This window comes from Aythya marila (assembly GCF_965140915.1).
Source record: "Aythya marila genome assembly, chromosome: 2".
Lineage (NCBI taxonomy): Eukaryota > Metazoa > Chordata > Aves > Anseriformes > Anatidae > Aythya > Aythya marila.
In genome coordinates, this window is record NC_139043.1 from 102,198,017 (window position 1) to 102,225,949 (window position 27,933).

General features: G+C 39.6%; 3 protein-coding genes across 14 annotated transcripts in view; 2 read left to right on the plus strand and 1 right to left on the minus strand.

Moving 5' to 3' along the window:
- The window catches only part of PTPN2 (protein tyrosine phosphatase non-receptor type 2), a gene marked incomplete at its 3' end in the record, with an annotated part of 31,046 nt that extends 28,651 nt beyond the window's left edge, over positions 1-2,395 (plus strand). For all 4 annotated transcript variants that reach the window (XM_082752637.1, XM_082752638.1, XM_082752634.1 and 1 more), the window contains one exon: positions 2,034-2,395. In XM_082752637.1, the coding sequence (XP_082608763.1) occupies positions 2,034-2,055 (22 nt within the window). The remainder of the gene's footprint in view (positions 1-2,033) is intronic.
- PSMG2 (proteasome assembly chaperone 2) lies at positions 780-13,756 on the minus strand. Of its 6 annotated transcripts, none has more exons than XR_014316831.1 (9): positions 13,566-13,756; positions 11,913-12,084; positions 11,068-11,126; positions 10,016-10,134; positions 8,940-9,113; positions 7,911-8,031; positions 7,390-7,527; positions 4,284-4,595; positions 789-905 (listed from the first exon to the last, which is right to left on the minus strand). XR_014316831.1 is itself a non-coding variant. In XM_082752643.1 (8 exons), the coding sequence occupies exons 1-7, from the start codon at positions 13,620-13,622 to the stop codon at positions 7,408-7,410; spliced, it is 822 nt and encodes a 273-aa protein (XP_082608769.1). In that variant the 5' UTR covers positions 13,623-13,756; the 3' UTR covers positions 780-905; positions 7,390-7,407. The 6 variants fall into 6 exon arrangements, 4 of the variants coding, with proteins under 4 accessions (XP_082608769.1, XP_082608768.1, XP_082608767.1 ...); XR_014316832.1 differs by lacking the exon at positions 789-905 and adding an exon at positions 2,530-4,111; XM_082752643.1 differs by lacking the exon at positions 4,284-4,595 and having other exon boundaries at positions 780-905.
- On the plus strand, positions 13,733-27,530 carry CEP76 (centrosomal protein 76). Of its 4 annotated transcripts, none has more exons than XM_082752630.1 (12): positions 13,733-13,862; positions 14,291-14,446; positions 15,107-15,188; positions 15,593-15,817; positions 16,871-17,056; positions 18,567-18,664; positions 19,334-19,462; positions 20,557-20,748; positions 23,458-23,624; positions 24,878-25,211; positions 26,444-26,661; positions 27,195-27,530. In XM_082752630.1, the coding sequence occupies exons 1-12, from the start codon at positions 13,785-13,787 to the stop codon at positions 27,331-27,333; spliced, it is 2,004 nt and encodes a 667-aa protein (XP_082608756.1). In that variant the 5' UTR covers positions 13,733-13,784; the 3' UTR covers positions 27,334-27,530. The 4 variants fall into 4 exon arrangements, with proteins under 4 accessions (XP_082608756.1, XP_082608758.1, XP_082608759.1 ...); XM_082752631.1 differs by lacking the exon at positions 13,733-13,862 and adding an exon at positions 13,885-14,060; XM_082752632.1 differs by lacking the exon at positions 15,593-15,817.
- The last annotated feature ends 403 nt before the right edge of the window (positions 27,531-27,933 follow it).

The following is a 27,933-nucleotide window of genomic DNA, read 5'->3' on the forward strand; positions in this document are numbered from 1 at the left end:
TCACCTTCCTGATGCAATAAAGTAGAACTAGGATATTTAGCAGTTGATAGGTAAAAATTCAGTTTGGTTGCATCCTTGTATGGCTCTTCAAAGTCTAATTGATCTTAATTTAAGAACAACAAACCAATACAAGTCTAGGACAAAATTGTTTTGACCAGTGAATTGTGCCACGGGAGTAGGAGGGAAATTAAGCATTAGATCTTGTAGAGTATCCCAGGCGATAATTTGGGTAAAACTCTTCTGCTCCCTCAGTATCTGACTTGGGACAAAATCCTTTAAAAACTGAATTTGCAGGAGGCTCGCTTTCCGTACTGCAAACTGAGCCCTTGTGATATTTCGTTATTCTGTAGGATTTAACTTTACAGCAGTTGTGCACAACTCGGATGTTAAATAAGAACAAATGTGGGCCAAAATGGAAGACCTGTCAATCCCAGTGACCTTTATTTTAGGAAATGCTTAAAGAAAGAGTGAAAATGAAGGAAACGCCTTCTGACAACCTACTCCTCCTTCCCTCCAGTTTCTGGCAAGCTGTTGGCTGTTTCTGTGTCACTTCCAAAATGCTGTTGTACTTTGATTCAGAGTGTTACTGTGTTGGGTTTTTTCCCCATTTTGGAAATACATCAGTCAAAATACTTGATGCATAGTGAACTTCTTAGAATTTAATGAAAGTGTTTGACTCTCAGATGAACACTTCTATACAAATCATGCATGTTTTAGTAAATATCAATTAAAAAAAAATATTTGGACCTTAGTTGCAAGTAGTTTGCAGGTTTGGAATTAGTCGTTCAAGTTTTCTGTTTGATTATATCCTTAATGCAGGGACGGTCCACTTAATGTGATGGTACGATTTTGTTTTTCTTGAAATGTGTCAAGTAAGAGACTTGAATTCATTGTGAAACAGAATTCTGGGAAAAAAAAAAAAAAAATTATGTAATTAAGATACTGCAAGGGAAACCTAGCCAACCTTGTTAAATCTTGAGTGAAACGGTTTACTTGCATCAATTGATATTCCACTGAATAGGGAAAAAGTGCAAATGTGTATGCATGTACGTGTGTTTGGATTGTGCAGGCAATCAGAAAGCCTGGCTAGCTTTAAGTTTATTGAATGTTAACCAAATTATTTAGTTTGCTCTTTGGCATTATTACTTAAGCCTGACACACTTGATGACTGCACAAGAACCTAAGTTAATGAATTGATGACAAAAGAGGGAGTCTTCTGCATGGCCAAGTGGCTTAACTGACAGGATGGAAGTTGTGAAGTTGACCTAACTCACGGTAGTCTTCCTGGGTTTTTTAACCCTGCTGCCCCCCAAAGGTTTAGGTCAGTCTTTCATTTTCATGTATGAAAAATAAATGCGTTCAAAATTGCACCTCTGTCTGAGTCTTTATTTAAATTGGATAAATACTTGGGAGAAAATTCTGCTGTGTTCTAAATTCACAAAGAAACCTGCCGTATAAATCACTGCAGTGTTCGCAGAGCTTAGAAGCATTTTACCTGTCGCTCCCAGGGTGTTTTAGTGCTGTCAATACCACGGTTTTTGTGTGTTCCTTGGCGCATAGCCCTACCTTTGAAAAGAACCAAATGTCTAATGTCGGAACGTCTTCCTCGGTATGGGCACGCTTTGCCTAGAAACTGATTTCCATGCCTCTGTGCCGGGAGCGGCCCTACAAAGCTGTAACAGGTGATGATAGTCTGAGATGCGGCCTTCCGTAGTCCCACTAAGGTCAAAGAAGACTCCTCAGTGCTTGTGGTCGGGCGCACGAGTAAGTGGCTTGCTGGACTGACCTATACTGGAAGCTCTCCAGCAAGTGCGTGCCGTACACTGCAATGTGGAAATCCCCTCTGGAAAGGCGACGGCTTTCCAAGAGTGCTTGCCACAGACAAACAGTAATCAATCAGTAGTCACTGCAGGGAGTGCATGAGAAGCTGCCTGGTGTTTTATAGTGAGCTGCCGACCCGTTGTCTGTTCTTGTTTCTTTTTCCTCGTACTGTGTACTGAATCCGTGACTTTCTTTTGCGTTGTATGTCGTAGGCCGAGACTGACTGACACCTAAGCCTTCGCGACTTGTGAATATTCTGCAGCTATAAACTGCAAATTATTGACATGCAAAGCGAGACATGAGCCCCTCTTCGGGAACAAAAGTGGGGTCTGTTAAATACCAAGAAGACCTCAGTTATCTGTTTACAGCGTAAACTACAGCGAGGGGATGAAGAACACCACCAGCATGCTACTTTGCGAAACAAAATAATTTGCTGTCTTGTGTTTTTATAATGCCTGTATTAATGTAGAAAGATGTAAAAGAAATAAATTAGGAAATATTTTGTTTTGTACTGCCATTCTTATTGTATTTTTATACGTTTTTGGCAGCATTAAATATTTTTTTAAATCGACAACGTGCTGTTGTGTGCGCATTATGTTAGGAAGAAACGGTTAAGAGCCTGTTTGGAGCAAGCAGAAATGTTTCACCTTCAGGTTTTCTGATACCCTATCTTAACTAGAAAATCGTGAAATGTTCTGATTAGAATGGGCTTTATGCAAATATTTTTAATTATTCCAACGCTAACTATTGTAGTTTCAGCTGGGAGGAGCACTTGCACATTTCTTTTGTAATGCACCACTAAGAATATTGTTTTATTAATCTGACCAGTTGGTTTGGTAATCCTTATGTTTGCTATAAAATACTCACAAAATGTTCAGAATAACGCTGGGAGGGGAAATGTTTTGTTGTTCATCCTTTAGTGGAAGGGAAGCTGGGAAAGCTGGAGCTACCCCAGCATGCCCAATGAATGGTGCTGAGGGCGAGGTGCAAAGCACACAGTCAATGGAGTCGTTAATTAAATGGGTTTTGGATTGTGCCATCAGCGTGTTGTACGTGTAATGTTTTGCTTCACATCTCCAGTCTGTCGGTGCTCTCCCTCTCGTTCTGAACAGCACCACTGGGAGAGGGGTGAACGGATCGCTGGCTAGAGGAGTCGGTGTAATGGCCCCAAGAGCATTTTGAGCCCTGTACCTTCTGTAACCGGGTTAACCGAAGTTCAGTGCTCGCTCAAGTCCTCACAGTTCACTGAAAAGCTGCATGTTATTAGATAAAAATGTCTAACCTAGCGTGTGGTGAGGCTTTACATGGAATTTGTACTTGGCATATTTTTGTAACAGGATTTTTGGACAAACCATGAGGTCACTGAAAATAGGGAGAAGAAAAACACATGGAATGTGAGCATTGGGGACACTGTTTCTGCTACACCATGTAACCTGAAATTTTAACAAGACTTGTTTTTGAGACTGATAGGTGAAAGCAAGTGTGTTTAGAGTTGTTTATCTTCAAGGTGAAGGCAAAAGAGGGGGGGTGGGTACTTTATGCCAATATGTAAGCTAAAAGCCTTGGCACCATTGTGAAATGGTCTGAATTAACAGTCTCCTTTGTCTAAATACCTTAATTTAAGTGATTAGCGTAGTTCAGAGTATGTATTGGAGGAAACACCATCCTAATTGGATTAAGCTTTCATTTTCAACTTGTGGCTGTGAGACCAGGAGTACCTATAACAAAGGGTCAAGATCTGGCCAAAACCACTACAGTAAATCCCAGCGCTGCTGAATACGGGCATGGGGCCTGTCCTTTATCACTTGACACATCTTTGGATACAGCTTTCAGCAATTCAGGGCTTTTAATTTAAGCTTAAGATTTATGAAGATTTATATTTTCATTATTTTTGTTATCTTTGGATTGCAAGTGAACATAATGTGTAGGACTAAGTGGGAATGCATGTGTACACTTCATTATGACCCGCTGCCATCTCAGATAGCTATCAACTGCGCAACTCATTTGTCTTACTGCGTGGAGTGCTGACCGCTGAATGTACCTTGGCCCTTCTCCACCCTGGACTCTGTTCTCAAAATGTTCTTGAAGTTTTTCAGACTGCTTCCCTCAGCTGAGCTGCCTGCCTTTGGTTTTAGGCTTAGCTTCGTGAGCAGGCGCAGGGGCGAAGAGTGAGTGGTCCTGAAAATGGGGCCGTGTCTGGTGGCTTTTATCGAGGGCAGGCTCGGGGGTTCCTGCAGGTGCCTCCCACCTGCTGGCTCTGCAGAGCTGTGGGTCTTGGCTGCTGTGAAACCTGTGTGCAGAAAGAGGAAGCGGGGAGGCTGCCAGCTGAGGGGGGAAACGGGTTTCTATCCCTGGGGCTGGAAGGAGCGGGTGCCCAGAGGACAAAGCGCCCCCTTCTCCTTCTTGAGGCTTTAGGCTGCTGCACTCCCCCGTTACCGCTTCCCAAAGCTGTCAGTACTCACCGCTCTACTCCGTGCCAAGCTGCTAGATCTTCCATCAGAAGATTAAAGAAAATAAAAGCTTAGGCTCTGTTGCATTTCTTGCAGCTGAGGCATAGTTTCAGTGTATTTTTTGTATCTAAAACACATTTCTGCCTCCCAGCTAGCTCCATTAGTCAGTTCCTAGACTCCAAGGAACTCCTGCAACTGTAGCATTTTGCAAACAGCTCCAGTCGCTGCTTTAGGAATCATCTTTGCCACGATCTGGCCTCTGCTGCCTGGGTTTCAGATAGGTGCTGGGTACTTGTAGTTGCAAGAGACATGACAGTTATGACCCTGAATTTAAAAAAAAAAAAAAAAATTTTTTTTAACAATGAGCACTACTCTAGGGAATCCTATCATCTGGTTGTGCCATGGTGTTCACTGTTTCTAATAATATACGAAAAAAATAGTTTGTGTCATGTCTGGAATGCTCAAGGCTTCATCCTGACTATTGGTAAGTAGCTCATAACCCAGGAACTAGAACACGAATTTCTGCAGTAGTGATAATTGTGTGCTGCTTCTGCCTCATTTCAAGAAACACACAGACCAGTTCTTACAACAGAGGATGGCTGACAAAGGTAAGCCAAGGCATCGTGCTGGTTAAAAACACCAAGCTGAGGTAATATTCTCATCAGTGTCTGTAAATACCTGAGGGGAAGGTGCCATGGGGATGGAGCCAGGCTCTTTGCAGTGGTGCCCAGCGCCAGGACAAGGAGCAGTGGGCACAGGCTCTGAGCCCCAGGCCGCCCTTGTGTGCTGTGCGGGTGGCCGAGCACTGGCTCAGGCTGCCCAGAGAGGCCGTGGGGTCTCCTCATGGAGACCTGCAGAAGCCGCCTGGCCGTGGTGCTGGGCACCCTGCTCTGGGTGGCCCTGCTGGGGCAGGGCTCCAAGAGGGCCCTGACAGTCCCAGCTGCTTTGGGAGTCTGTGAAGTTTTGAGCGTGGAGTTCATCAAAACCTTCAAGAGCATACAGAATTTTAAAAGAGCTCTAAAGTGATAAAAATAATAACTATGAGCCTTTTAACTGCTCGCAAATACTAGATTTCATGCCTCTTACTTCTGGTTAATAGCTGAAAAGAGATTCTAGTAGTGTAAATCTTCGTGTGACTAGTACCACTATAAAGTTCAGTCAATTCAACAAACTATAACCAAATATCATTTTGTATTTTCCATTACCTTTTTTTTTCACAAATTTATTGCAAGATTTAGAATAAAAGATTAAGAAACTGTAGAAGAATATGTTAGGGGGACAGGAAGTTCACCCTGATTACTGATAGTTAACCACATGAAGGTGCGTTTAGGTTAAAATACATTCAATTGTTACTTAGCATTTTCTTAGAGATCTTGTCACTATGTTATAAATAGGAACTTACCTGGTACCTTCACGCATTATATGTTCTCCAAGTTATAGTACAAATGGATTTTAGAATAGGAATATAGAAGAATATGTACTTTTGAAGGAATAGCAGTTGGAAGGACAGCATCTTCTCTGAAACCAAGTGGATACATTTTCCAAAGATGTTTTTAACATAAGTACTGGTTTATTCAAAATTACAGCAATAAAAACTGCTAAACTATCTGAGTATCTAAGCTATCCAAGAGACTATTTTCCTGAAAAATTGTGCCTTAATCTGCCATCTGTAAAAGAAAGAAAGACAAAACTTCCATGCCTCAGAAAACTTCTGAATGCTTCTGCTGTGGTCCAGCGGTCCAACGCCCCCTTGCTGTTGCTTTCCCTCTCCTAGCTTTTTATCATGGCTTCTCCTTGCTGCAAACAAAATTAGTAAGGCTTGGAATTTAATTTATCACAGCTGCTTTTTGATGAAAATTGCTCTGCACTTAAGTACCTTCTGAAATGCTGCATCCCACCCCCATTACCATTCAGCATACCTAAGACTGCATCCTGATCAATACAACCAATTAATACATTTTACTATTTGATTAATTTTCTGTGCATGCCCAAGCAACACTACCTGTTGCATAAATAAGGTTTTAACCTTCAGATTTTTTTTGTGTCACTTAAAAAAAATATCACATAAGTTGACTTAAGTATTCCAAATGCTTTTTTTAGTACCTTGGTTATTTTATATTTACACAAAATATTTCAGACCTTGAACAAAATTAATGCCTGCTGTTAGCAGCTGCAGGAAACCCCGGTCGGGCTTGTTATTTGTATGTAGCAAAATGCCAAAGGTTATACACACTGCCTCCCTGCAGGCTGAGTTTTTTTGAAATAAATAAATAAATAAATAAATAAAATAAAAGACTGTGAGCCAAAATAAATAAAAGACCAAAACTGAACATGCAGCTTAACGATGCAACAAGTACCATTACAAACATTAAACACGTGAATTACTCCTCACCAAACCAGCACTGCACGCTAGGCTGATACAATACCCAGGTAGCAGCAGGCTGCCTGCTACCAAGGCAGCGTTTTACTTCCTTTGTGTTTCAGGGCACTAGAAACGTCCTCAAGTTAGTCTGAGACAGCTTGTCTACCAAGGAAGCTTTAATTTCAGCATCTCAGCGGTGCTTGGAAGAAGGATGGAAATTATACCGTGGAAGTAGGCTAGAGGAGAGAGAACAGGCTGCCATGCACCACTTAGTCTCCCCAGCTGAAGCTACTACACCAGCATTAGGAAAAGAAGGCAGAAAGATCACTTCTGAGCTTTATTTACATCAACGGGAGGGGGGGGTTGGAAACAAGATCCACAGTTAACATGGAACAACAGGATCTTATCTTTCTAAAAAGATCTAAAAAACCTGCACATGTATCTCAAGTTACCATGAGCTTTTCCAGTGCAATAATACTTAACCAAATAATTGTTTATTTTGTGTTTTTTTTTAAACATTTTATTTAAAAAAATAAAAAATAACCAAACTTATTCAATAAACTGTACAAAACGTATTTCTTTGGTCGATTTCTGAAAGTTACCTTTATTTCCTTTGTTAGCCACATATATGAAAGGTTTTTTTTCCTAAACCAGGAATTTATGTACCTAACAAATTAAATTGCTGTTGCTTGGCAATTACTATAAAATCATCTTTTCAAGGGGTGTTTGAGACTAGGCTGTATATATGCAACTTACAGAAGAATTCAAGATGGATCAGAAGAGTGCAGGTGGAAGACCGTTGCCAAAAAGTAAGCGCCAAGAACTCGGTATTTTCCATTGTGAAGAAGTATCTGGTATTTCCTGTTCTGGAGAAATATCTGTGGAATGGCTTCCCTGCAACAATGACAGAATAACTCTCAAGTTTTAAACATTAAAGCAATTTAATGTAATTCACTCTCTGGCATACGTATTAAAATAACAGGCAGCCTTTCAAATGTCAGTATCACCGTGGATTGCTTTAGAGAAGAGTTCTGGAGGATTAAACTAGATCAAAACTTTACACAATTTCCCTCCCACACCTGTTAAACAAGGCTGTAATGTTTTTTGTTGTTTGTTTTTTTTTGTGGGAAACTTCCTAGTGAGATTTTAATCAAAATATATCTTTAATTTTGCCCGTTCTTTATAACCAAGGGCAAAAGTTGACCCAACTGATGCAAAAAATGAAAATAAACAATATAAAATATTAAAGCAAGAACTCTAGATCAAACAGCACTTACTTTGCTTTTAATTAGCTGGAGCCATTCATTAAGATAATTAACAAGAGCAAATGCATCAGGGATATTGTCCCCTTCCGAGCAGAATTTCAGAAGAACTGCCATTTGGATTCCTTTTGAACAACTGCAACAAGAAGCAAGCAGGCATTTGTTTCTTTTATAAACCCAGAACAGAAACATTTATTTATTAAGTGCAACAATCTGCATGTTGTTTGTTTAAAAAAAAAAAACAAAAAAAAAAAAAAAAGGAAAATACAGACTTTATATATATACACACAATCCTTACATATGCCTATGAAATATATTTCTCTTTTCACCCCCCTCCAGATTTGCTTGTTTGCGTTTTCATACTTCATGATTTCCTTCTACATCTTGAACTTGTTCTTTACTTTGTAAGGCAAGAATCCTAGGTCATGGCAGGGTTATTTGGGGATCCTTTCATATCCTTGGTTTGCATTTTTGCCCTGTTGGGGCATTTATACAGATCATTTTACAGATCCCTCCTTCTTCTATGTGCTTCAAACAGCAGTTTTGCAGGCTGCCTATCACTACTTTATTCACAATATTCCCATTTTAAGAAAGCACACGGTAGAACATGGGAAAACAAGCTCCAAGCAGGCAGAGCAGGAGAGCTGACAGTTAAGAGTAGGAAGAAATTTATTGCTAATTACTATTATTAACATCTAGGAAGAAAACTGACAAGAGTGTCAGAAAAAGAACATTAAAATCTAGCCAAGGACAGCTTCCTGAGAAAATGAAATTAACACATGCATTCTTGAAATACCTCTTTTGATACAATGGCCTTACACATTTAGCATTAATCTCACATGGAACAATTTCCATTGTATCTGAGCCTGAAGGCTTCTCACTTCCTGTAATATTTAGCTGAAATTCTACTAGTATTTCAAAACTCTGTTCTATGAAAAGAGGACTTTTTTTTTCCTACAACTTTCCACTTTAAAAGATAATTTTACTCATGCACTAAAATCAGGACCTCTGATACCTTTCTGTGTTTATCTTCAGGCAACTCACCTCTCAGTAAACAGTAGTTTTGTGATGCCACCTCCAGGAATATGTAGAACTTTTTCTCTATCATTTATTCCAGGGTAAGCTGCTATTTTTTCCATTTCTTTCCACTTTAGCTCCTGCATACGGCCTTCAACTGCTTTCTCAAGAGCTGGTGTAAGCAGGTAGCGCAGTGGTGTTCTAGGAACAGATCAAGAACACACTCAGGGTGACAATAAGAGACAGCACTGAAGTTAGCACTTGTGACAGAAAGGAAGTACAAGCACGAAGGACCTCTAACCTGCAATGATATATTGCAGTGACATTCCCTTCCTCCCCAAGTCACAGTTAAAAAGTACTTCTGGGTTCAAAACAATATACCCAACTTTCTGCCACAAATATAACCAAATGTACCTGCTACAGGGTAAGTACTGGATACATAAGCACGTGAGTAGGAGAACTGTTGCTATTAAAATGATGTACATATAAAAGGATTTTATTCCTTCAGATGGGAACTGATTCCATTAAAGTTTATTAAAGTAAGCTCATACTTCACTGTGTGTATTTTTAAAAGCTCACACTACAGATATCTGCAGGCTTCATTAAAGTTGAGTGTTTTCTGAATGTGTTACCACCACTCTTCAGTGAGTCTGGTGACAGAGTTATTCTGTGGTGCTAGAAAATCCTCAAAATGAAAAATAATCAACAAGAGGTTAAGAGAAACTAACATTCTAATTAAATGTTAAATATATAATCTGTGGCCTGTATGTTAGCAGCTAATCCTTGACATAGCTTGCAGCCATGAGAAATGAAGAAGTTAAAACTGATGTTCTGTGGCCAACTGACGGTGCAGGCCAAGTGCTATTCACTGTTATTACCTAAGCTGTTAACAAGCTGTTACTAACAAAGTTCAGAGAGAAGTGCTGTACAATGTTCTGTTTTAATAATATTTTAGTATTTATTTATTTAATACATAATAGTATTTTATGACCTACCTACACAGCAAGCAGAAGAACCCTACCAAAAGTACTACACAGAGGGAAACACGACAGTTTGCCAGAGAACATGAACATTAATTAGATCTTCCAAGGACACAAACATACCCAAGAAGTTGCTCATCATCGCGCTGGTACGCGTGGCTGCTGGACAGAAGAATGACTCTGGCACATTTACTGCTTTCCACCCAAGAAAGCAGTGCTTGGCAGAATGGCCTGTATTTGTTCTTCGTGCAGAGACAAAGAAAAAAAGAAAAATGTATTGTGTCCTTAAAAAAAAAAAAAAAGCCCAAAGCTGACAATACTAGATGTTACATTTAATGCTCAGCAATGATCTTGATTTTTCTTCACATCCCTTTAGTTTTCACTTCCAGATTTGTTTTTAGAAAGCAGAGGACTGGCTGTTTACTTGATCAAAACTACAGTTTAAAATACAAAACTACAGTTTTGAATAACAGTGCTACCCACTTTGTATGCCATTGGTACTAATGGAAAGATGCTAAGTTCACACTCTGTTTTGCCAAACTTTGCCAAAAACTGTGGTACCATTTCTTATCTGGAGTGGTATTCTGCTCATTTAACATTACAGCCAGTGTCTAGTTAATGAGTCTTATGCAAGTCTTTATTTCTACACAATGAGCGTAATGAGTGCAGTTTAAATGAATGCTGAACACTGACATAATTCAATTGGAGTGACAGAGAAAAATTAAGCTATTACAATAAAAGACAAATACACAAAGAGAATAACTGTAAGGAGAAAAAAAGAGAAATGGATAAAAGCCAGAAAGTTTTGTGTTTTGTTTTGTTCCAGGCTATTAATAACTAAGGTCACATGAACACCAAAATCTACTGATATAAGTGTTCTAGGCCTTGGAAAAACAAAACAAAACCTCAATCCTTTTTGAAAGCAGACATCAGCTTTGATCTAAAATTGTATTAGGAGCAAAAGGTGTTGTAGCACCAAGGACAGAAACATTTTGTTAGTGTTTGGTCTGTGTTGTTTTTAACAAAATGCCTTTTAACCTGGCAGAGTTCTGGTTGTGCTTCTTTAGTCTGTTTGAATAATGCCATAAAATTCAACCATGCCACTTAAATGATTTGCCAGCAGAACCAAAGAAACTACTGAATAGTGAACTCAGAACAACAGTGAGCATACATACCTTTATGAAAGGTGATCTGATCTGCAGAACTACAAGTTTCTTCGAAGGTAATGAATACACTACAAGGAGAAATAACTGAGTTTCACAAGAAAGCAAGTAAGAAATCTAGGCTTAGAAGTATCCAGATTTATCCACTTTACAAACCTGAGGACAGTAAACCTTTCAGCTATCAAATCCTATTACTGTAAAGAATGATTACTGTTAAAAATAAATACCTATTTTATGCACTGTCTTCACTGAACTTAATTTCACTCGTTATAAATTCAAAGGATTGAATGAAGTAAAATATTTGAAGATCTGCTTCCTGTAATCATTCAGATAATCTCCTTATACAGCTTTGCAAAGATTATTTTGAAATTTCTGTGATTTAGGAGAAAAAGAAATGAAAACAATAGAAATTTAGTGATGAAGACAGGGAATAATCCTGAGAATTGAAAGGGGGCAGAGGATCAACAAGGCAAACATAGGTGGCAAGGAAGAAGCAAAACATCTTTCTCCACAGAATGCAGCTTGCATTCCAGCACTTCGCTTTAAGTATGTGCACACCGCGTGTTGCTTAGGATTAGAACTGTAGAGAGCTTTGGCTGCACTGTAATATGGTCAAGAGTCAACATTTCTTACTGGTTCCATATGCCAAACTGGTTATCCAAAATAACATGAGTAACAGTTTCCTCTGCGAAGTATAAATACATTCTTATCTGTAAATCAGAGATTTAGTTATTGAAGTTGTTATTCCTGACCTTAGTTTAAACATCGTTCACGTAAGCAAAGCGTAACAACACAAGTAAACGTAACCTTCTTGCACTGTATGCATCTTGCCAATATCACCAGCGTTCAATACACACCTTCAGCATTTATACTCAGCTCCACCGAATTTTCCTTTGATGTTGCATACGGATTATTGCCAACCATCGGCACCAGGCAGTCCGTGTAGAAGTAACCAATTTTAGTCATGCGAAGTGTGGAAATCACCAGATCAATTGCCAGTTGACCAACATTTCCCACTGACACTGCTGGCTGTAAAAGAAGTTACAGAATTAAGGTGTGTTTTTTACAGTGTGTTTTACGGACAGAACTATACACCCTTCAAATAGCAAAGGTTCAAGTTAGAATACTTCTGGTTAAACACAGGATTTCTTAAAGTGGCAGCTCATCTTCTAACAAAGGTGACTATTTCTTAGGCTGGTCCCTGTCCCACAGAAACCTACTGGCCACTTCTGTGACTAATGGTCTCTTGCTGTAAACTTAAACCAAGGCTTGGAAACTTGTCTCCTCCCTCCCTCTTTTTGGGTACAGGGTAGGTAAAAGTCACTCTAAAAATGAACGCAGAGATTGGGCGGCCTCAAGTGACACCTAATGGTAATGTTGATATTACACCTAAGACTGTAAGCGTCAGTTTGACCAATGTACACAGGACATTTTCCATTTTCTTGTAAGGATGGATGTCATCTTGGATTCGTTTTGTAGGAATTGCCATGGGTTATCACCAAGCCCGGCAGACACTGACTTAATTAAAACAGCACAGAAAGAGAATTTCAAGCAGTTGTGTCCTTTTACAGATACCAGCAATGACAGATGACGTTCTCAGTTGCTTCCCTGTGACTTCTAGGCAAGTCTGTGCCTACGACTTTGCTAATGCCCAAACTGCCACCACATGCGGAAACACAGTGGATCTGATCCTGACAAGCTCACAGCAAAAGCAGCCTTACTGGTGCTTAGAGACTGTCACTACAAGCCAGCTGAAGGAAACAGCTGTGACCTGTTTCCTCTGACTAGTCAGCTGATCCGGAATGATTTCCTGCACCCATGTGAGTTCGCAGAGTCACAGAATCACAGAATACCCCGAGTTGGAAGGGACCCACAAGGATCATCGAGCCCAACCCGTCAAGTCACGAGGGGCTGAGTAGCTCTCGAGATGAACGGTGGTGAAGCTGCTTATAAATAAGACACTAAAGGAACTTAGGAGAAGGAAAATTAATGGCTTAGTACTTCGCAGCCTGACAGGAACTCTTATCCCAAAATAAACTAAGTAGTCTCAGGCTGATCATCGTCAATTGGTTTCATAGAAGGCTTGAAAACGATTAAAATACTTTCTTAATCCTAAAAAAAATATGATTATTTCATGATCTGAGCTTGAATACAGCACAAATTAGGATTTTATTCCACAGAAAATGTAAAAACAACAACTAAATGAAAAAAAAAAAAACATATATTTATTCCAGTGCCGACCCACAGGTCCTGCAAACGTCGCGAAATGACACATGCCCTGTTAACCTGGGAGGGAGAGCACCTAACTACAGCCCAGCAAACACCGCCGAGCTCCTCAGCAACAACACCGGGGGGACGCCGAGGAGGGAGGAACCGACGGAAACGGAAAGCAACGCGCGGAGCCCTGCTTGGGGTGTGGGGGGGGAGCTGCGCCCAGGCCCGCGGCCGGCTCCCCTCAGCGGCGCCCAGGGGCGGCCTCACGGAGGCAGAGCAGCCGCCGCAGCGCTTACCATGAGCAGCGTGAAGCCCTGCAGCTCGGGGCCGCCGCCCTCGCAGGGGACGAACATGCCGGCCGAGGCGCTGAGGGAGCCTCGCTGAGCTGAGCCTCGCCGAGCCGCCTCAGCGGGGCGGTAACGGCCGCTAACGGCCCGCCTCGCGCCGCGACCGTTGGCGGGCGGCTGGGGGCGGGGCCCGGCGCGCGGCTCTCCCCTACCCCCTCCCCTCCCCTCATGGCGGCCGCCGCCATGTCGCTGCCCCCCGAGCGAGCCTCGGAGCTGCGGGAGCTCATCCAGCGGCAGCTCCTCAAGGTGCGTGAGGGGAGGAGTCCTGCCCCTCAGCTTGTTTCCTTAAGGCTTAAGACCCGGGTACTCCAAGTGTTGGATTTTGGGAGAGGCGAGCAGCTTGTAATTAATGGGTTTGCAGAACTAATTAATAGGCGTACGGACCTCTCTCTGAGTAGGGAAGCTTAAGGAGGCTGTCAAAAGCAGCAGAGATGCTAAGTTTTGGTATGCTCTTGGTATTTTTTTATTCGTTATAGCTGCTTTATTGAGATAAGGTAACTTCTCTGACGAGTTCCTACTAAATTAAAAGACTTAACTGGGTGGAAGAAGGGAGTAATCCTCATGGAGTAGCTACTTCCACATTCCTGCACTCTTACAGACTCATAAGTAAGAGTCTTTAGTCATAACTGCTATCAAGGGCTCGTAGTTGTAGCCTATCGTGCATTTTCTTTCAGATGGATGTCCATGGCAGGATCAGAGAAGTTCTTGCTGAGACCATACGTGAGGAGCTAGCACCTGAGCATCAGCAGCTGTCCACAGAAGATCTGATAAAAGCCTTAAGACAACGAGGAATCGTTGATGATGTTATGAAAGAACTTAAATTTGTAACTGTAAGTAGCTGTCAAGGAAGGATAAAATTTCTGCTTATTCTTCTCACTGGTGTAGTGTGTTGACAAAGTTATAACTCACTAGAATCGTAGAATCACAGAATGGGTTGGGTTGGAAGGGACCTTAAAGATCACCTGATTCCTACCCACCTGCCAGGGACACCTCCCACCAGCCCAGGTTGCCCCATCCAGCCTGGCCTTGAACACCTCCAGGGATGGGGCATCCACAGCTTCTCTGGGCAGCCTGTGCCAGGGCCTCAGCACCCTCTGAGGGAAGAATTTCTTCCAAACATCTCATCTAGATCTCTTTTAGCTTAAAGCTGTTCCCCTTTGTCCAATCCCTATGCTCCATGATAAAGAGTCCCTATTCATCTTTCCTGTAGGCTCCCTTTAGATGCTGGAATTTACTTCTAAAGGTTCCTGAGGGTTTACCGATTTGTGATGTTCTGAGAGCAGAGCAGCATAATGTTTGTACTAAAGTAGATCTAATGATGATACTATATTGAAAGTATTTGTTCAGTTTTAAGTCTCACGTACTAGAAGGGAGCATACACAAGGAATGACATCCATTTGAAATGGAGGATTCTTTACATTTTAGAATACTGTGGGAATAGTGCTGTTGCCTCGCTTGATACCTTAAAAGTGTCTTAATTGTGATTCCAGGATGTGAATGAAAAGGAGAGGACTTCTGCTTCAAAACCATCAACACATTTTGTTGCTAGAGAACCACCAGTTCTGAAAAAAAGTATGTTGCTTGTTTATTCTTTTTTTTTTTTTTGATCATAGTCTAGAAAGAAATTTGAAGTGTATGATTATTGAATGTGAAATTAGTAATCCAGTATGGACAGGATTCATTTAAAACCTCCAAACTGTGGAGAAGTAAATGTCTTTCCTGCTTATCTAAAGGATAGCAGTTCATGTAAGCAGCAGATATTACTGTCACTTAAAGCTTGACTTGTAAGGGTTTCACTTATTTTGCATTAAGATAGTTTCTGTGTATTTTAAAATCACTTTCTTCTAAGGATTTGTTTGTGGAAAAAAAAAAAAAAATAAATCACATTTCTATTCTCCTGTTAGGTAGCTGATATTTAATGTGCTTCCTAAGTGCTGTTTTTGTAGTCTCTTCATTTTTGTTGCTACGCTTTACAGCTAACATTGACCCAACACGAAGGTATCTTTACCTTCAGGTTCTGGGTGGGAAAGCTTTTCTGGAACATCTTCAGGAACCAGATCCTCTGCCTGGCCAAATCTGTTCTACTTTCACTCTGTGTTTACATTTCCGAAATCAGCGCTTTCGTTCTAAACCCGTTCCCTGTGCCTGTGAGCCAGACTTTAATGATGGTTTTTTACTTGAAGTACACAAGGATAGCCTAGGTAAGGAACTGGTACTGTGGTGTTTTTTTTTCCTTTCCCTGACTTTATAGTTATTCTGAAATGTGTTTGATATTATTTAATATTATTTGGTTGTTGGTTTTTTTCCCCTTAATCATGTTTTCCAAGGGAAATTGATTGCTCTATTAGGTTTTGCTACTTCTACATCTCTCTCTATTCTTACTTCTTTTTCACTCTAAAGTTGGTCTAATTTAAAAGTTACTTTATCCAGAACTGACAATGAGATAGTAATGTTAAGGATGGTAAGAGATGCTAAGATGGCTGTGATTTTCACAAGCTTTGTGCTTACAAGTGAAGAAGGGGGCAGTATCTCCCTGGAGGTCCTTGAGAAGCCTCCTGGATGTGGTCCTGGGCAACCTGCTTTAGATGGCCCTGCTTAAGTAGAGGAGTTGGACCTCCAGAGGTCCCGTCCAACCTCAACCCTTCTGTGAAGAGAGATGTAAACTTGTCACCATACGGAAGGGAAAATGTTATTGTGCATTCAGTTTGCCTACCAGGCAGGAGACGTCTGCAGAACAGGCAGTTATCTGCAGCCTGCATTACCTGTGCTGTTGGTAGCCAGGGAGCATGGCAGGAGTTAAATGGTAAGGGAGGACTTGTGGAGTAAATAGGGAAGACTTAAGCTGGTGGGATAAAGGAAGAGCATATTGATGCTGTCTGAGTCCTATAGAAATTCAGGGAGGTATAGTAAATAGACTCAAAGTTACTAAGAGCATGTTTGCAATTGCTTTTACTTAGTGGTACTTTAATATTTACTTTCTTAAATGTTAATCCCATTTTTAATTTGTTGTACAATTAAACCATTTACACTAGGGTAGTCAAATCGAGTAATCTTTTTATCCCCTATCTGAGTCGATTGTAATCTTGCTGTAGCTCCATCCTAATCTGAGTTTGATTTAAGATAGGATTGTTGTTGATGCTTCTAGGTGCAATATTTTCTTAAAATGCGGTGTTAATGTGTATCTTTCCCTTAATTTGAATGAGAACTTGGGATAATAATATGCTGGCTGTTTTATGTTGGTTTAATAATGGCAGGTGACGGAAGTAAAATGGTGGATGCAACCACCATGTTATCTATATGTGATCCAGTGCACATGGTTCTGATCAAAACAGACACGTTTGGTGAGACAACCCTAGTAGCATCCCATTTCTTGGAGTGGCGATCTGTCCTGGCTGCAGAGAACGGCATAACAAACATTGCTGTGGAACTCCTGGGTGTAGGTAAGAATAAATAATAGGCATATCACGATGACTTAAAATACCATGTACTAAATTTGCTTATAGGCTTAAAGCAGTATTTATGATGGTGCTCAGTCTTCGTTCAACTGGAAAATTACTGTAAGGTATCCTTAGGAAATGTTTAGGTAAGAGACTAATGGTCAGATGCTTGTGTTAAGAAAATATTAAAAATGAGTGTTCCAGTGTCTGGGAATTCCCACAATCGGTTTTCTGCAGAATCTGGGTAAATTATTAAAACAAACAGACATAAATCAACCAGTGCATCTCCAGGAATCTGTCAGGCCAATGCACCAAAGAGTAAAGTCCAGCTTGTGTCCCTTTCTTAGCAAACTAGCAATTGCTAGAGAAAGTAATCTGTGCTCTGCTGCCTTGTAGTCACATAGCTGGAAGGACACCTTCTGATAGAAGGGATAAACAGCTTTGTTTAGGTGCTTAGCTATCAGTATACACGTGTATCTTTGTGTGTCACCTGTCACCACTCCCTGTTTCAGGTGTTTCATCCTAATTGTTCAGGACAATACAATTTAATGGATAAAGGTTAAATCCAGGACTCAGTGTATCATGACTTCCTACTAGTTATCCCAGAACTTGGTCAAGTTACAGCTGAGCCATTTGAGTATTCTTTATCACAGTTTCTCTACTAGTTAGTTAAGCAAGGCCCTTGCTAGTTTCAAGAGAGTAAACTATATCTTAAAAATATTTTGAAAATAGCATATTCTGTGTAAGTCATGCTTAGTTCTTACCACCTTTGCCTATTTTTTGGATGATTTAGTGCACAGGTTTATCCAGTGAACATAAATAGATTTATGTTTATTTACTGATACGTTTGTTTGCAATTTCAGGATAAAATAATGCTAAGTTTACTAAGCAATATGGGTTTGGATAGACTCTCAGGTAGACAGTTTTTAATTTATAACAAATAACCTTTGAAATATATGAAAATAACTTGTTTGTTGCTTGTATGTATGGGTGATGGGAGAAATTCTAATCTACTTCTCATTAACTTTTTTCCTAAGTAATAAGGTACAAATCCGGTTAATCAAGTACTTGTATGGCATTCTGGGTCCTTCATAAAAAAACATATATTGAGTGAAATGAAATTGACCCTATTCTAACTACTTAAATCTGAGCTACCTGTGTTGTCAGTAGGAACAGGCACACTTACAGCGTGGCTTTTCTAATCAATTTTAGATGCCTTATTCTAGAAACTTACAGAACACCATTCAACACATTATATGTCCTGATATTGGCTGCAAAGAGAGCCACGGGTATTTTCTCAGATCTAGGTGTCTGTTTCTTTGGCCCTATTACCCTTTCTTTCAGTCTTACTTGAGTTAAACTTTAAATGAAGATGCTTATGTTGCATGTACTTAAAGAAGTGTAATTGTTTCTTGTGATTATATAATTAAAACAATAATTTGTTCCTGTGTCACTGATGTGTCTGAGTAAAAGGAATTTAAAGGGACTGATTGAAATGTATTTTGGTTCGAAGGTTCAGAATCAAAGGTTTCTGTTGGTGTTTTGAACATCAGACTTGAAATGTATCCACAACTCAGTAAGACGCTGTCTCCAGAAATAACTAATACTCAAGTAAGTAATTTTTGGGAAGGCTGACCTATTCTTTTGGGAGGGGGAAGAGGGGGATCTCAGTATAGAATTACTTATGTGGATGTTGGGGGCTGTAGGTTTTTGAGTGTTCAATAGTATTTTTTTCACTCAATTTAAATATAATTGCCTCTTTTAAACTACTTTGTTTATACTGATCATTACTTTATTTGAAATATTACTGTATGTAGTTTTTCTAATTGCCCATATCAAAGCTTCAAGAAATGAGTATGAAATACTTACGTTTCTTCAGATACTATGTTTCCTTGCTCTCTTTTTCCATTTGAAAAATAATTTCAACAGTCAGCTATTCTGCTTGAAAAGCCAGTAAATGGTGGCCTGAAGGCGCATGCAGATATTACTCCACGCTTCACAAGCTGAGTAATCCTTCTGTACAGACATGCATCACTGAAGATGAACACTACTTCAGTCAAGCTTGAGCCTACAAACAAGAAATGTAAATTGAGGTTTTCACTCGTTGGATTTTCGTTTTAAAATACTATTCTTTTGCATTGGTGTGGGCATGCCATGTAAATATTAAGCTGTATTTTACCTAAGACAGGATTTGGTGTTGATACACTTATTGATTACATTTTTGTTCTTGTTTGGAATTAGTATATGTGTCATCTGTTATGTTTATTTTCTTACCTGCAGTTTACTTTGGAACGTCAGAAGACAGCAGAAAAAGAACGACTGTTTCTTGTGTATGCTAAACAGTGGTGGAGGGAATACCTACAGATTAGGCCTACACACAACACGAGGCTAGTAAAGATCTTTGCACAGGTTTGTAGATTTTATGAATATGCTTACCTGTTATTTAAGTTATCTTTTTATTCTTAGATTTTTAAAGTTTATGTACGTAGAATCTGTATAGATTTATGATGTGGCCATGTTCCAGTCAGGGCTACATGTGGTTTAGCATGCTGAAAATGAAAATTTAAGGATTAAACTTGTGTGTGTTTACTGAAGCTTAATACCATTATGTAGAAACAAGTCCTCCTGGCACCCCTACAGAGGAGGTAATAAAGCCTCCTTAGTCCTTTCCTGAATAACCACAAATGTCAAAGGCTTAAGACAATAAAGACAATAAGAATTTAAGTCAGTAGAGATCATAAATGAAAGAAAGAAATGGGGAGGGAAAGATGATGCAAGGGCAATCACCACCTCCTACCAGCAGACTACTGACCAGCCAGTCTCCAAGTAGCAGTGGGAACACATGAGGTTATCAGAATTGTGCGATAACTCAGTTATTATCCACTTTTTACATGTAGTGCAGAAGCATATATTATGTGCTTTTTTTTTTTTTTTTCTTGCTTGATGACAATGTGGAAACTGACAGCAGATGGAGCACAAACTGTTCTTTTCTGTCTAGAATATCCTACCAGTTACAGAGCCAGTGGAAAACCTAGTTGTAGTGTCTCTCTGAATTAATTGCATTAATGGTCTTGTGTCTTAATTTTAAAAGAATTTTTCTGTCTCAGTATTTTTGAATTACAATTATTTGGGAGAGAATAAATTCTATCGCAAAAAAAGGTGGTCTAAAATCTATCTTTTGTGATATTTTCATTGCTGCAAAGTAACTACTTTATATTTACATCGCTTGCACCCCTCCCCTTTTTCCTATTATTCCCCCATGAGTTTTTCTCGCTTGCACCCTTCCCCTTCTCTTCCCCAGCCCTGCTGCAGGAGAATTAGAGAGCGACTGGGTGGGGGCTCACCGCCACTGGTGGGGCTGTGAACACCACACCCTTGTTTGGAAGGTGATGCTGCTACTGAACACACCTGGTACAGCCAGAATGGGAGGTGTCACTTCCGTGAAGAGAAACAGGAGGCACTTCAGGAAGTTTTAACCGTGCTGTTTGTTTTTATATGTTAAGGATGAAAATGGAGTGAACCGTCCAGTGTGTTCCTATGTCAGACCGCTTCGAGCAGGCCGCTTGCTAGACACACCTAGGCAGGCGGCGCGGTTTGTCAGTGTCCTGGGTTATGAAAGAGCTCCTGTCATTGGAGGAGGAGGTGGCAAACAGGAACAGTGGTGCACCCTTCTTGCTTTCATATGTAGAAACAAGGTATGTGCAAATAGTCTGTGTGTGACACCTTGTCATTGGTATGTTCTAACTGAGGTTACTCATTAAAAACAGGCTGTGAAAGGTGGATTTGGTCCATCTCAGAGAATTCTCTGTTGCAGATGGCTTATTTAAGATATTTTTAGAGACCCAGGTATTAAATGGTAGATGAGCAGGCTCTCGAGCAGGCTTGCTTTCTTTTCTGCTCTTGTTGAGGTCCAATTTCCAATACATTTTTCAATTCTGTTGGACAGTGAGGTTGCTACATTGGCTCTAAGATCCTATATGGTTATGCAGTGAATTGATCCTAGTATGTAGGCCACTAGTTTTCTTCCTGGATTAGCCTAGAATTATTGGAAAAGTCTGTTTTGAAAAACACCTTTTGTATGTATATGTGCTAAAACATATTGATGGTAAGTCTTTGTATTCAGTTTTTGCAAGATAAGGTTTTTCACTAGAAGTTACTGCCTAGTCCAATATTTGTATCACATGGCTATAATAAATGAAATAATTATAATCCAGAATGAGTTAAAATTTCTCAGGTATCAATACAAGTAATACCACTCCCTTTTAATAGCTCTTTGGAGTGATCACTGCTTTTCATCAGCGCTGAGATGCTTCTGCATTCAAAAACTGTCTCACTGATGAGATAATTGATGATGATGATAATTAAAAAGATCTGCTGTTCTTGGCAGCAGGAGCTATATCTCATTTTTTAGACCAGTCTCAAAGACCACACAGCAAAGGCATTAGCTGTTGTCTCTGAATATAGATTTAGGTGAGATGTTTGGAAGAAATTCTTCCCGCAAAGAGTGGTGAGGATGTGGCACAGGCTGCCCAGAGAAGCTGTGGATGCCCCATCCCTGGAGGTGTTCAAGGCCAGGCTGGATGGGGCTTTGGGCAGCCTGGTCTGGTGGGAGGTGTCCCTGCTCGTGGTGGGGGACTAGAAGCAGGTGATCTTTAAGGTCCCTTCCTACCCAAACCATCCTGTGACTATAACACAGTATCACACACAGGTACCAGCCATGTAAAGGCAAGCTCTGAGCTACCTGCTGGCTTTCAGATGAAAGTGATGAGAGTGAATTTGAGTTTGAGGACTGTTATGGTTGGAGATACAGAGAAAGGGCAGTGTAGTGGAAAGCTATGCAGAAAATAGCTGAATTTAGCTCCTGCGACACCAGGTGGACCATTTTTACTTTTCTTAAGAAAAACAGCGTGGCATTAGATTGTTTTAACACTAGTAGTGAGCTAAGCAGCACACAGCTGCTCACCCACTCTCCCCAAGTGGGATAGGAGAGAGAATTGGAAAGGTAAGAAAGAACTCATGGGTCAAGGTAAGGGTGTTTAATAAGTAAAGCAAATGCTGCATGCACAAGCAGCGCAGAGCATGGAGTTTGTTCACTGCTTCCCATCGACAGGCAGGTGTTCAGCCACTCCCAGCCAAGCAGGGCTCATCACGCATAATGATTTCTTGGGAAGACAAACACCATCGCTCCCAGTGTTGTCCCCCCCTTCCTCCTCCTTTCCCCCAGCTGTTATTGCTGAGCATGGCCCCACACGGTGTAGGACAGCCCCTGGGCAGCTGTCCTGGCCGTGACCTCCCCAGCCTGGTGGCTGGCAAGACGTGAGAAGCAGAAAGGTCCTTGGCCCTGTGCGAGCACTGCTCTGCAGCGACTGAAACATCCCTCTGTTATCACCACTATTGTCATCAAAAGTCCAAAACACAGAATTGTGTGAGCCTTTATGAATAAAATTAACTCTATCCCAGCCAAAACCATGACACATTATTAACACAGTTTCAACAAAAACCTGGTTTAGATCTACTTATTTGGATATTTGCTCTGTACATTATGGTAGGAGAAGATTGTGCTATTTATGTAATGAATGCTGTGCTTTATATTATGAAGGCTTTGTTGCATGAGGAACTTTGTTCTGTTACAGCTATCAGTTGTGAAGAACATTTAATTAGACATTAAAAAATTGGTAGCAATAAATTGATGAAGAAAACTTTTTTCTGCTTTGAAGGAAATACAGCTGAGATGACTTTCAGCTTTTCCATAGTCACATCTGTGGGAGATCTTAAATTTAAAAAGTAAAGTAAAATTGCAGTAGATCTATATTTTATTCAGTGACTATATTTCCTAACTCTGAAAATACTGAATAATTTCTGATACTGTCTTGGGTATTTGCCTTATATACATATTTACTTTTAATTTGAACATTGATCTGTGAAGACAATGATCTGTGAAGACAATGTTCAAATTAAAAGAGGTTCTGGTTTTGTTTTACCTGAAGTTATCCTTAAAAGATATGTTTTCCAGTATTAGTCACACACTGTACTGAAATCTAAAATAAAAATAGTCTGCAATGAGACTAAAACAATTTATTCCGTTACAGAAAACCAAAACTTTACCACAAGAAAGAATTCTTTACTTAACAGAGAAGCTAACCAGCTACTGGTATGGGATAACAAGATTTTTTGGTAAAATTAGCCTGGAAATTTCAGAATAGTTTGTACTGGTTAGTTTTCACATTATACAGTTAGCAGAATTAAACTAGGTCATGATCTTGGCCATCTTTGCTTCTCCTGCCTAAATAGGAGGGAAGTGTGACTTATTAAATAACAATTGGAGAAATAGAATTGGTTTTCTTTCTTTAATATTTTTAGCTGTGCCTGATACTTAAACCAAATTAAAAATGCTTACTGTTTAGGGTGATTGTGAAGATCATGCTAACCTTCTGTGCAGCCTTCTTCTTGGATATGGATTGGAAGCCTTTGTGTGCGTGGGAACAAAAGCAAAAGGAGTCCCCCACACTTGGGTAATGACTTGTGGAACCGATGGAACGATTACCTTTTGGGAGAGCCTAACGGGGCATAGGTGAGTTAACAGAATGTGAGAGAACTGAACAAGGTGTATTGAGATCTGTGTAGTTCTTTGGTTATATATATTTTTTTTTTAGTCTCTACATTCTGTCATACATGCATAACTAAGTATTTAAGTGTCTAGGAGGCTTTTGTCTTCGAATTTGTGTTCTGTGTTCTGCTGCTGTTTGAAGAGTAACTGGTTCAGAGTGAGGTGAAGTATTTCATCAGTTTGTAATGTACTTTTCAGTAGTTTAATACAGTATAGTGGCTGTTTTGTCTTAGGGCAGCTGATTGTCTTCATTTATGAAGAAGGAGATGAAAGCTGATATGATTGTTTAGGAGTCCATATGTGTTTTTTTGTTTGTTTGTTTTTTTAATCTTAGTTCATCTGTGAAATCGGTGTTGCATTACTTTGTTCCCTTACAGAAATCTCTGTGAGTTCTCTGAACTCCTCTCACACTTGAGTCATTTTAGAAGGGCACGTTGTTGTTCTGTATTCTAAAGCTTCTGGCACCTGTTTGTTAAAAATTCTTTCCCTTTTTTGTCGTTCTGCATGTCCTGTTGCTCGAGGGCATAGAGTGGTATTCAGTCCCAGTTTTTATATCAAAATGAAAAAAATTGTTCAGAACTTCAATGATAAGAAATTCCCATTTACAGATGACACTCAGCACTATGGTCCAGACCACTATGCTTCTTAGTGCTGTTTGAAGCAATAAATTTCTTGGGAAACATAATTTTTGTAATATATAGCTTCAAGTTGTAAGTACAGTGGGACCATATACGTGAATGTAAAACTTCTGGCTTTGTGAAAGGAGCTGATTAATAACCAGTGTTGAAAATAAGCAATTATGTTTTTTGCCAGTGATTATGTATGCTGTGATTAGCATTTTAAGCTGTACTTCCCAAAATATGATGAACAGTGTGGAAGCTGTATGGGCATGTTTTTATAGTTGCAAAATTTAATTGTTGTTCCGCATCTCCTTGATTAATCAGCTTATTTTCCTACATATAAAGAAGAAAAGTGATGTATTATTGCATTGTATGCTACACCTCCAAAAATGTGTGTAATTACTTTCCTGTATTAGAATTAATAAAATTTCCTCCCCATAATTTATTCTAATAATTAAAAAACTTGCATTATATTTTAAAATGGATAAATGACTTCTGTCCCATCTACATATTTTTACCTTGACATGAAATAAGGTGCTTTAATAAAAATGTGAAATAAGGTGCATTAATAAATAAAAACTGAATGTTTCTGATCAGGTATATCCACAGGCCTATCAACCCTGATGACCCTCCGCTAGTTGAACAACCCAAGCCATTGTATCCCTATCGCACAATAGGTTGTGTCTTCAACCATCACAAGTTCTTTGGAAATTGTCAGCCCACTGACGCTGTGGAGGTCTGCGTGTTTGACCTGCATGATGAGTCTAAATGGAAGCCCATGAGTGGAGAAGCAATAAAATCTGTCTGCTCTCCTGGAGCAGCATCTTCAGTTCCCCCTTTTCCTCCTCTGTGTGCTTCTGCATTAGATGCTGCAGTAACAAGCAATGAGATAGAGTTGCAGCTGAGATTACTGGTCTCGGAACACAGGAAGGTAATCTGCTTTAAAAACTGTTACCGATCTGCTGAGGTGGTAAAGGTGCATGTTTTTTGTGCACTTGTTTTGCGTAGATGTTTGTTGGTTTAAATAGTTGGGCCTTTGTAACATGTTTTCTATCACCTTTTGCCAAAATGCAAGATGTGAAAACTGAAGTAACTGAAAAACATCTGAGATGACTGCATTGAGCTACTTTAGACATCATACTGACCGTTTGCTGTGGCAGTGCTGCAGTCACGTGTGGGTTTATTCCCTCCTTTCCTCTCTTTCCTGGTCTGTGATTTTTGGCCTACTGGCATCTGCAGACCGCTTATGAGTGGTTTGTAAAAGGGCTGAGAAGATAAGCATCCATAGCACATCTATCACGTTATTATATCTTACTTTATATGTGTGTCTCTTCCCTTGATGAAAGCAGGCTTTCAGTCTTCAGAGTCTTACTCTGAGTGCTATCCAAAATTAGCAGGTATTTTTAGAAGTTAATTTTGTCCTTTATCAAGATTTCCACGTGTCATAATATACCAGAAATTATTCTTCCTGGACTGAATATGAAGGAGATAATATTTTCAGTTCCTGATAACTGATAGCTCTTTTAGCTGATAGCTGATTGTTTCTTTCTTTTTTTTTTCTTTTCCAATGTTAGCAATATCTTTACTTTTTAATCTCTCCTACCACATAATGCTCAACCTGAGGGTGGCAAGTAATTCTCAGAGTATGAATCTTGTGCGATGTTGAACACTGAAGTGGTTAGATTTTTCTACTTGCTTGCATTTGTGTGATGGTAGGAGTGCATGTACATACGTATCCATGTTTTGGGAACTTGGTGTGCATTGTTTTTTGCAGTGAATTTCCAGGAAACATTAGGAAAACGTGGTTATTCTTAGTTGATCTTTCCCATATTTCTGTTACCTATCTTATGCACCAGCACTGTAGTCTTAAATTTCTTCCAAATATACTGTAGCTAAAATATATAGTTTCAAAACTCAGCTGGTCTTGTTTTAGTTGAGTCTGACTTAATTTCTTGTTAAATGTTAAATATTTTGTTGGTGGTGGTTGATTCTTCTGGTTTGTGTGAATCAGTACCTTACCCTTACTGCTTTATGGATTCATATCCATGAACTGCAAGTTAAAGGTTGGTCATGATTTTATTTGAATCTGTACATTATCCAAGCTGATTAACATCCTTATATTTTTTCTGCATGGTTGTCATCATGTTGTGGCTTGACTCGCAGGATCTTGGCCTTTCTACTGTTTGGGATGACCACCTATCCTATCTGTTGTCACCAGCGTTAGCAGCCTACGAGCTCGAACGTACCACGAGTATTTCTGCCGGAAACGAAGAGTTTCAAGATGCTGTACGAAGAGCAGTACCTGACGGTCACACATTTAAAGGGTTTCCTATCCATTTTGTACACAGAAATGCCAGGAGAGCATTTGCCACATGTCTTCGGTAAGACTAAGTATAAATTACAACGTATATGTGAAAACCAAGTAGGACCACACAATTACAAATTGCAGGGGTTTTTTTGTTTGCTTTGATAGTAAAGTTTAAAGAAAATCAAGTTCCTTATATAAGATCTGGAACAATAAAGAATAGTTGTTTGATGCACATAATGAATTGAACATCGGGTGCAGAGCTTTTGTGTTAAATGGGTGAGTTCAGTGATAATAGACTGCTGATGGGTTAAATTAAATACTGAGGAGTGTGTTGTCCTTTCCCCTGAAATACAGTTCATTTAATTTCTCTGCTCTTGCTAAGTGATCGTCAGTGGTCTTGTTCTTCTCCAAGACAACAGCCCTTGCGCTATAAAACAATATTGTTTGTATTGACAGATTTGGGATGCTTGTTGTATGTTAATCATGTTTCAAATAATTGCACTTGTATAACTGAAAACTTTAATAGTAGCTTATTGATATTTGTTGTTACTGTTATTTTTCTTCTCTGTGATATTTGTTACTCTTGTTTTTCTTCTTTTGTCATAGGTCTCCTTTCTGTGAAGAAATAATCTGTTGTAGGGGTGACCAGGTGCGACTTGCAGTTCGTGTACGAGTGTTTACATACCCCGAATCCGCGTGTGCTGTTTGGATCATGTTTGCTTGTAAATACCGCTCTGTCCTTTGAAAAACAAAATCATGCATGCCTCTTTGGATCTGCAAAATAATGTATCTGCAATATATGCAAATGATGCAGTTAAACTAATATTGTATTTTTATATAGGTGCCAAGGATTTTGAATACTGTATTGTGTGAAGTGAATTGTATACACGATAATAATTGTATTTATAAAGAGAGTTTATTTTAATAAAAGCAACTTTAATACTTACAGGAATGTTGTATGTTTCCTTTCCACCGTGGAAATGTATTTCCATCTCTCTTGGAGCTGGCAATAGCTTCTAAGTTCAGCACCTAGGAACAGTTCAGTCGGGTATAGGTAATCTTATTAATCTATGAATGTGATAATTTATGGGGGTTCTTTGTACTTTCAGAATTAAGACCTGGATACCAGCACATGTGAATAGCTGTGCTGAGTTAGATAAAGTCTGTCTGACCTCATGCCTTTTCCCTGAAAATAATATCACAGAATCACAGAATTGTCTAGGTTGGAAGAGACCTCAAGATCATCGAGTCCAACCTCTAAAATACGTCATGGATGATTGGAGGAAGAAAAAAAAAAAACACAACTGCAGAGGCTCATTTCTGTAATACCTCTCCCCTTTCTGAC

What these genes read in the sequence shown, in the direction of transcription:
- PSMG2 (XM_082752643.1), bottom strand. Translation starts at nt 13,622, where the DNA reads ATGTTCGTCCCCTGCGAGGGCGGCGGCCCCGAGCTGCAGGGCTTCACG. An exon ending in AGGGCTTCACGCTGCTCATG is followed by an intron (nt 12,085 to 13,565) that starts GTAAGCGCTGCG and finishes CTTCTTTTACAG; the next exon opens with CCAGCAGTGTCAGTGGGAAA. An exon ending in GATGATGAGCAACTTCTTGG is followed by an intron (nt 9,114 to 10,015) that starts GTATGTTTGTGT and finishes ATCTGTTCCTAG; the next exon opens with AACACCACTGCGCTACCTGC.
- CEP76 (XM_082752630.1), top strand. Translation starts at nt 13,785, where the DNA reads ATGGCGGCCGCCGCCATGTCGCTGCCCCCCGAGCGAGCCTCGGAGCTG. An exon ending in AGTACACAAGGATAGCCTAG is followed by an intron (nt 15,818 to 16,870) that starts GTAAGGAACTGG and finishes TAATAATGGCAG; the next exon opens with GTGACGGAAGTAAAATGGTG. An exon ending in TGGTCTCGGAACACAGGAAG is followed by an intron (nt 25,212 to 26,443) that starts GTAATCTGCTTT and finishes CTTGACTCGCAG; the next exon opens with GATCTTGGCCTTTCTACTGT.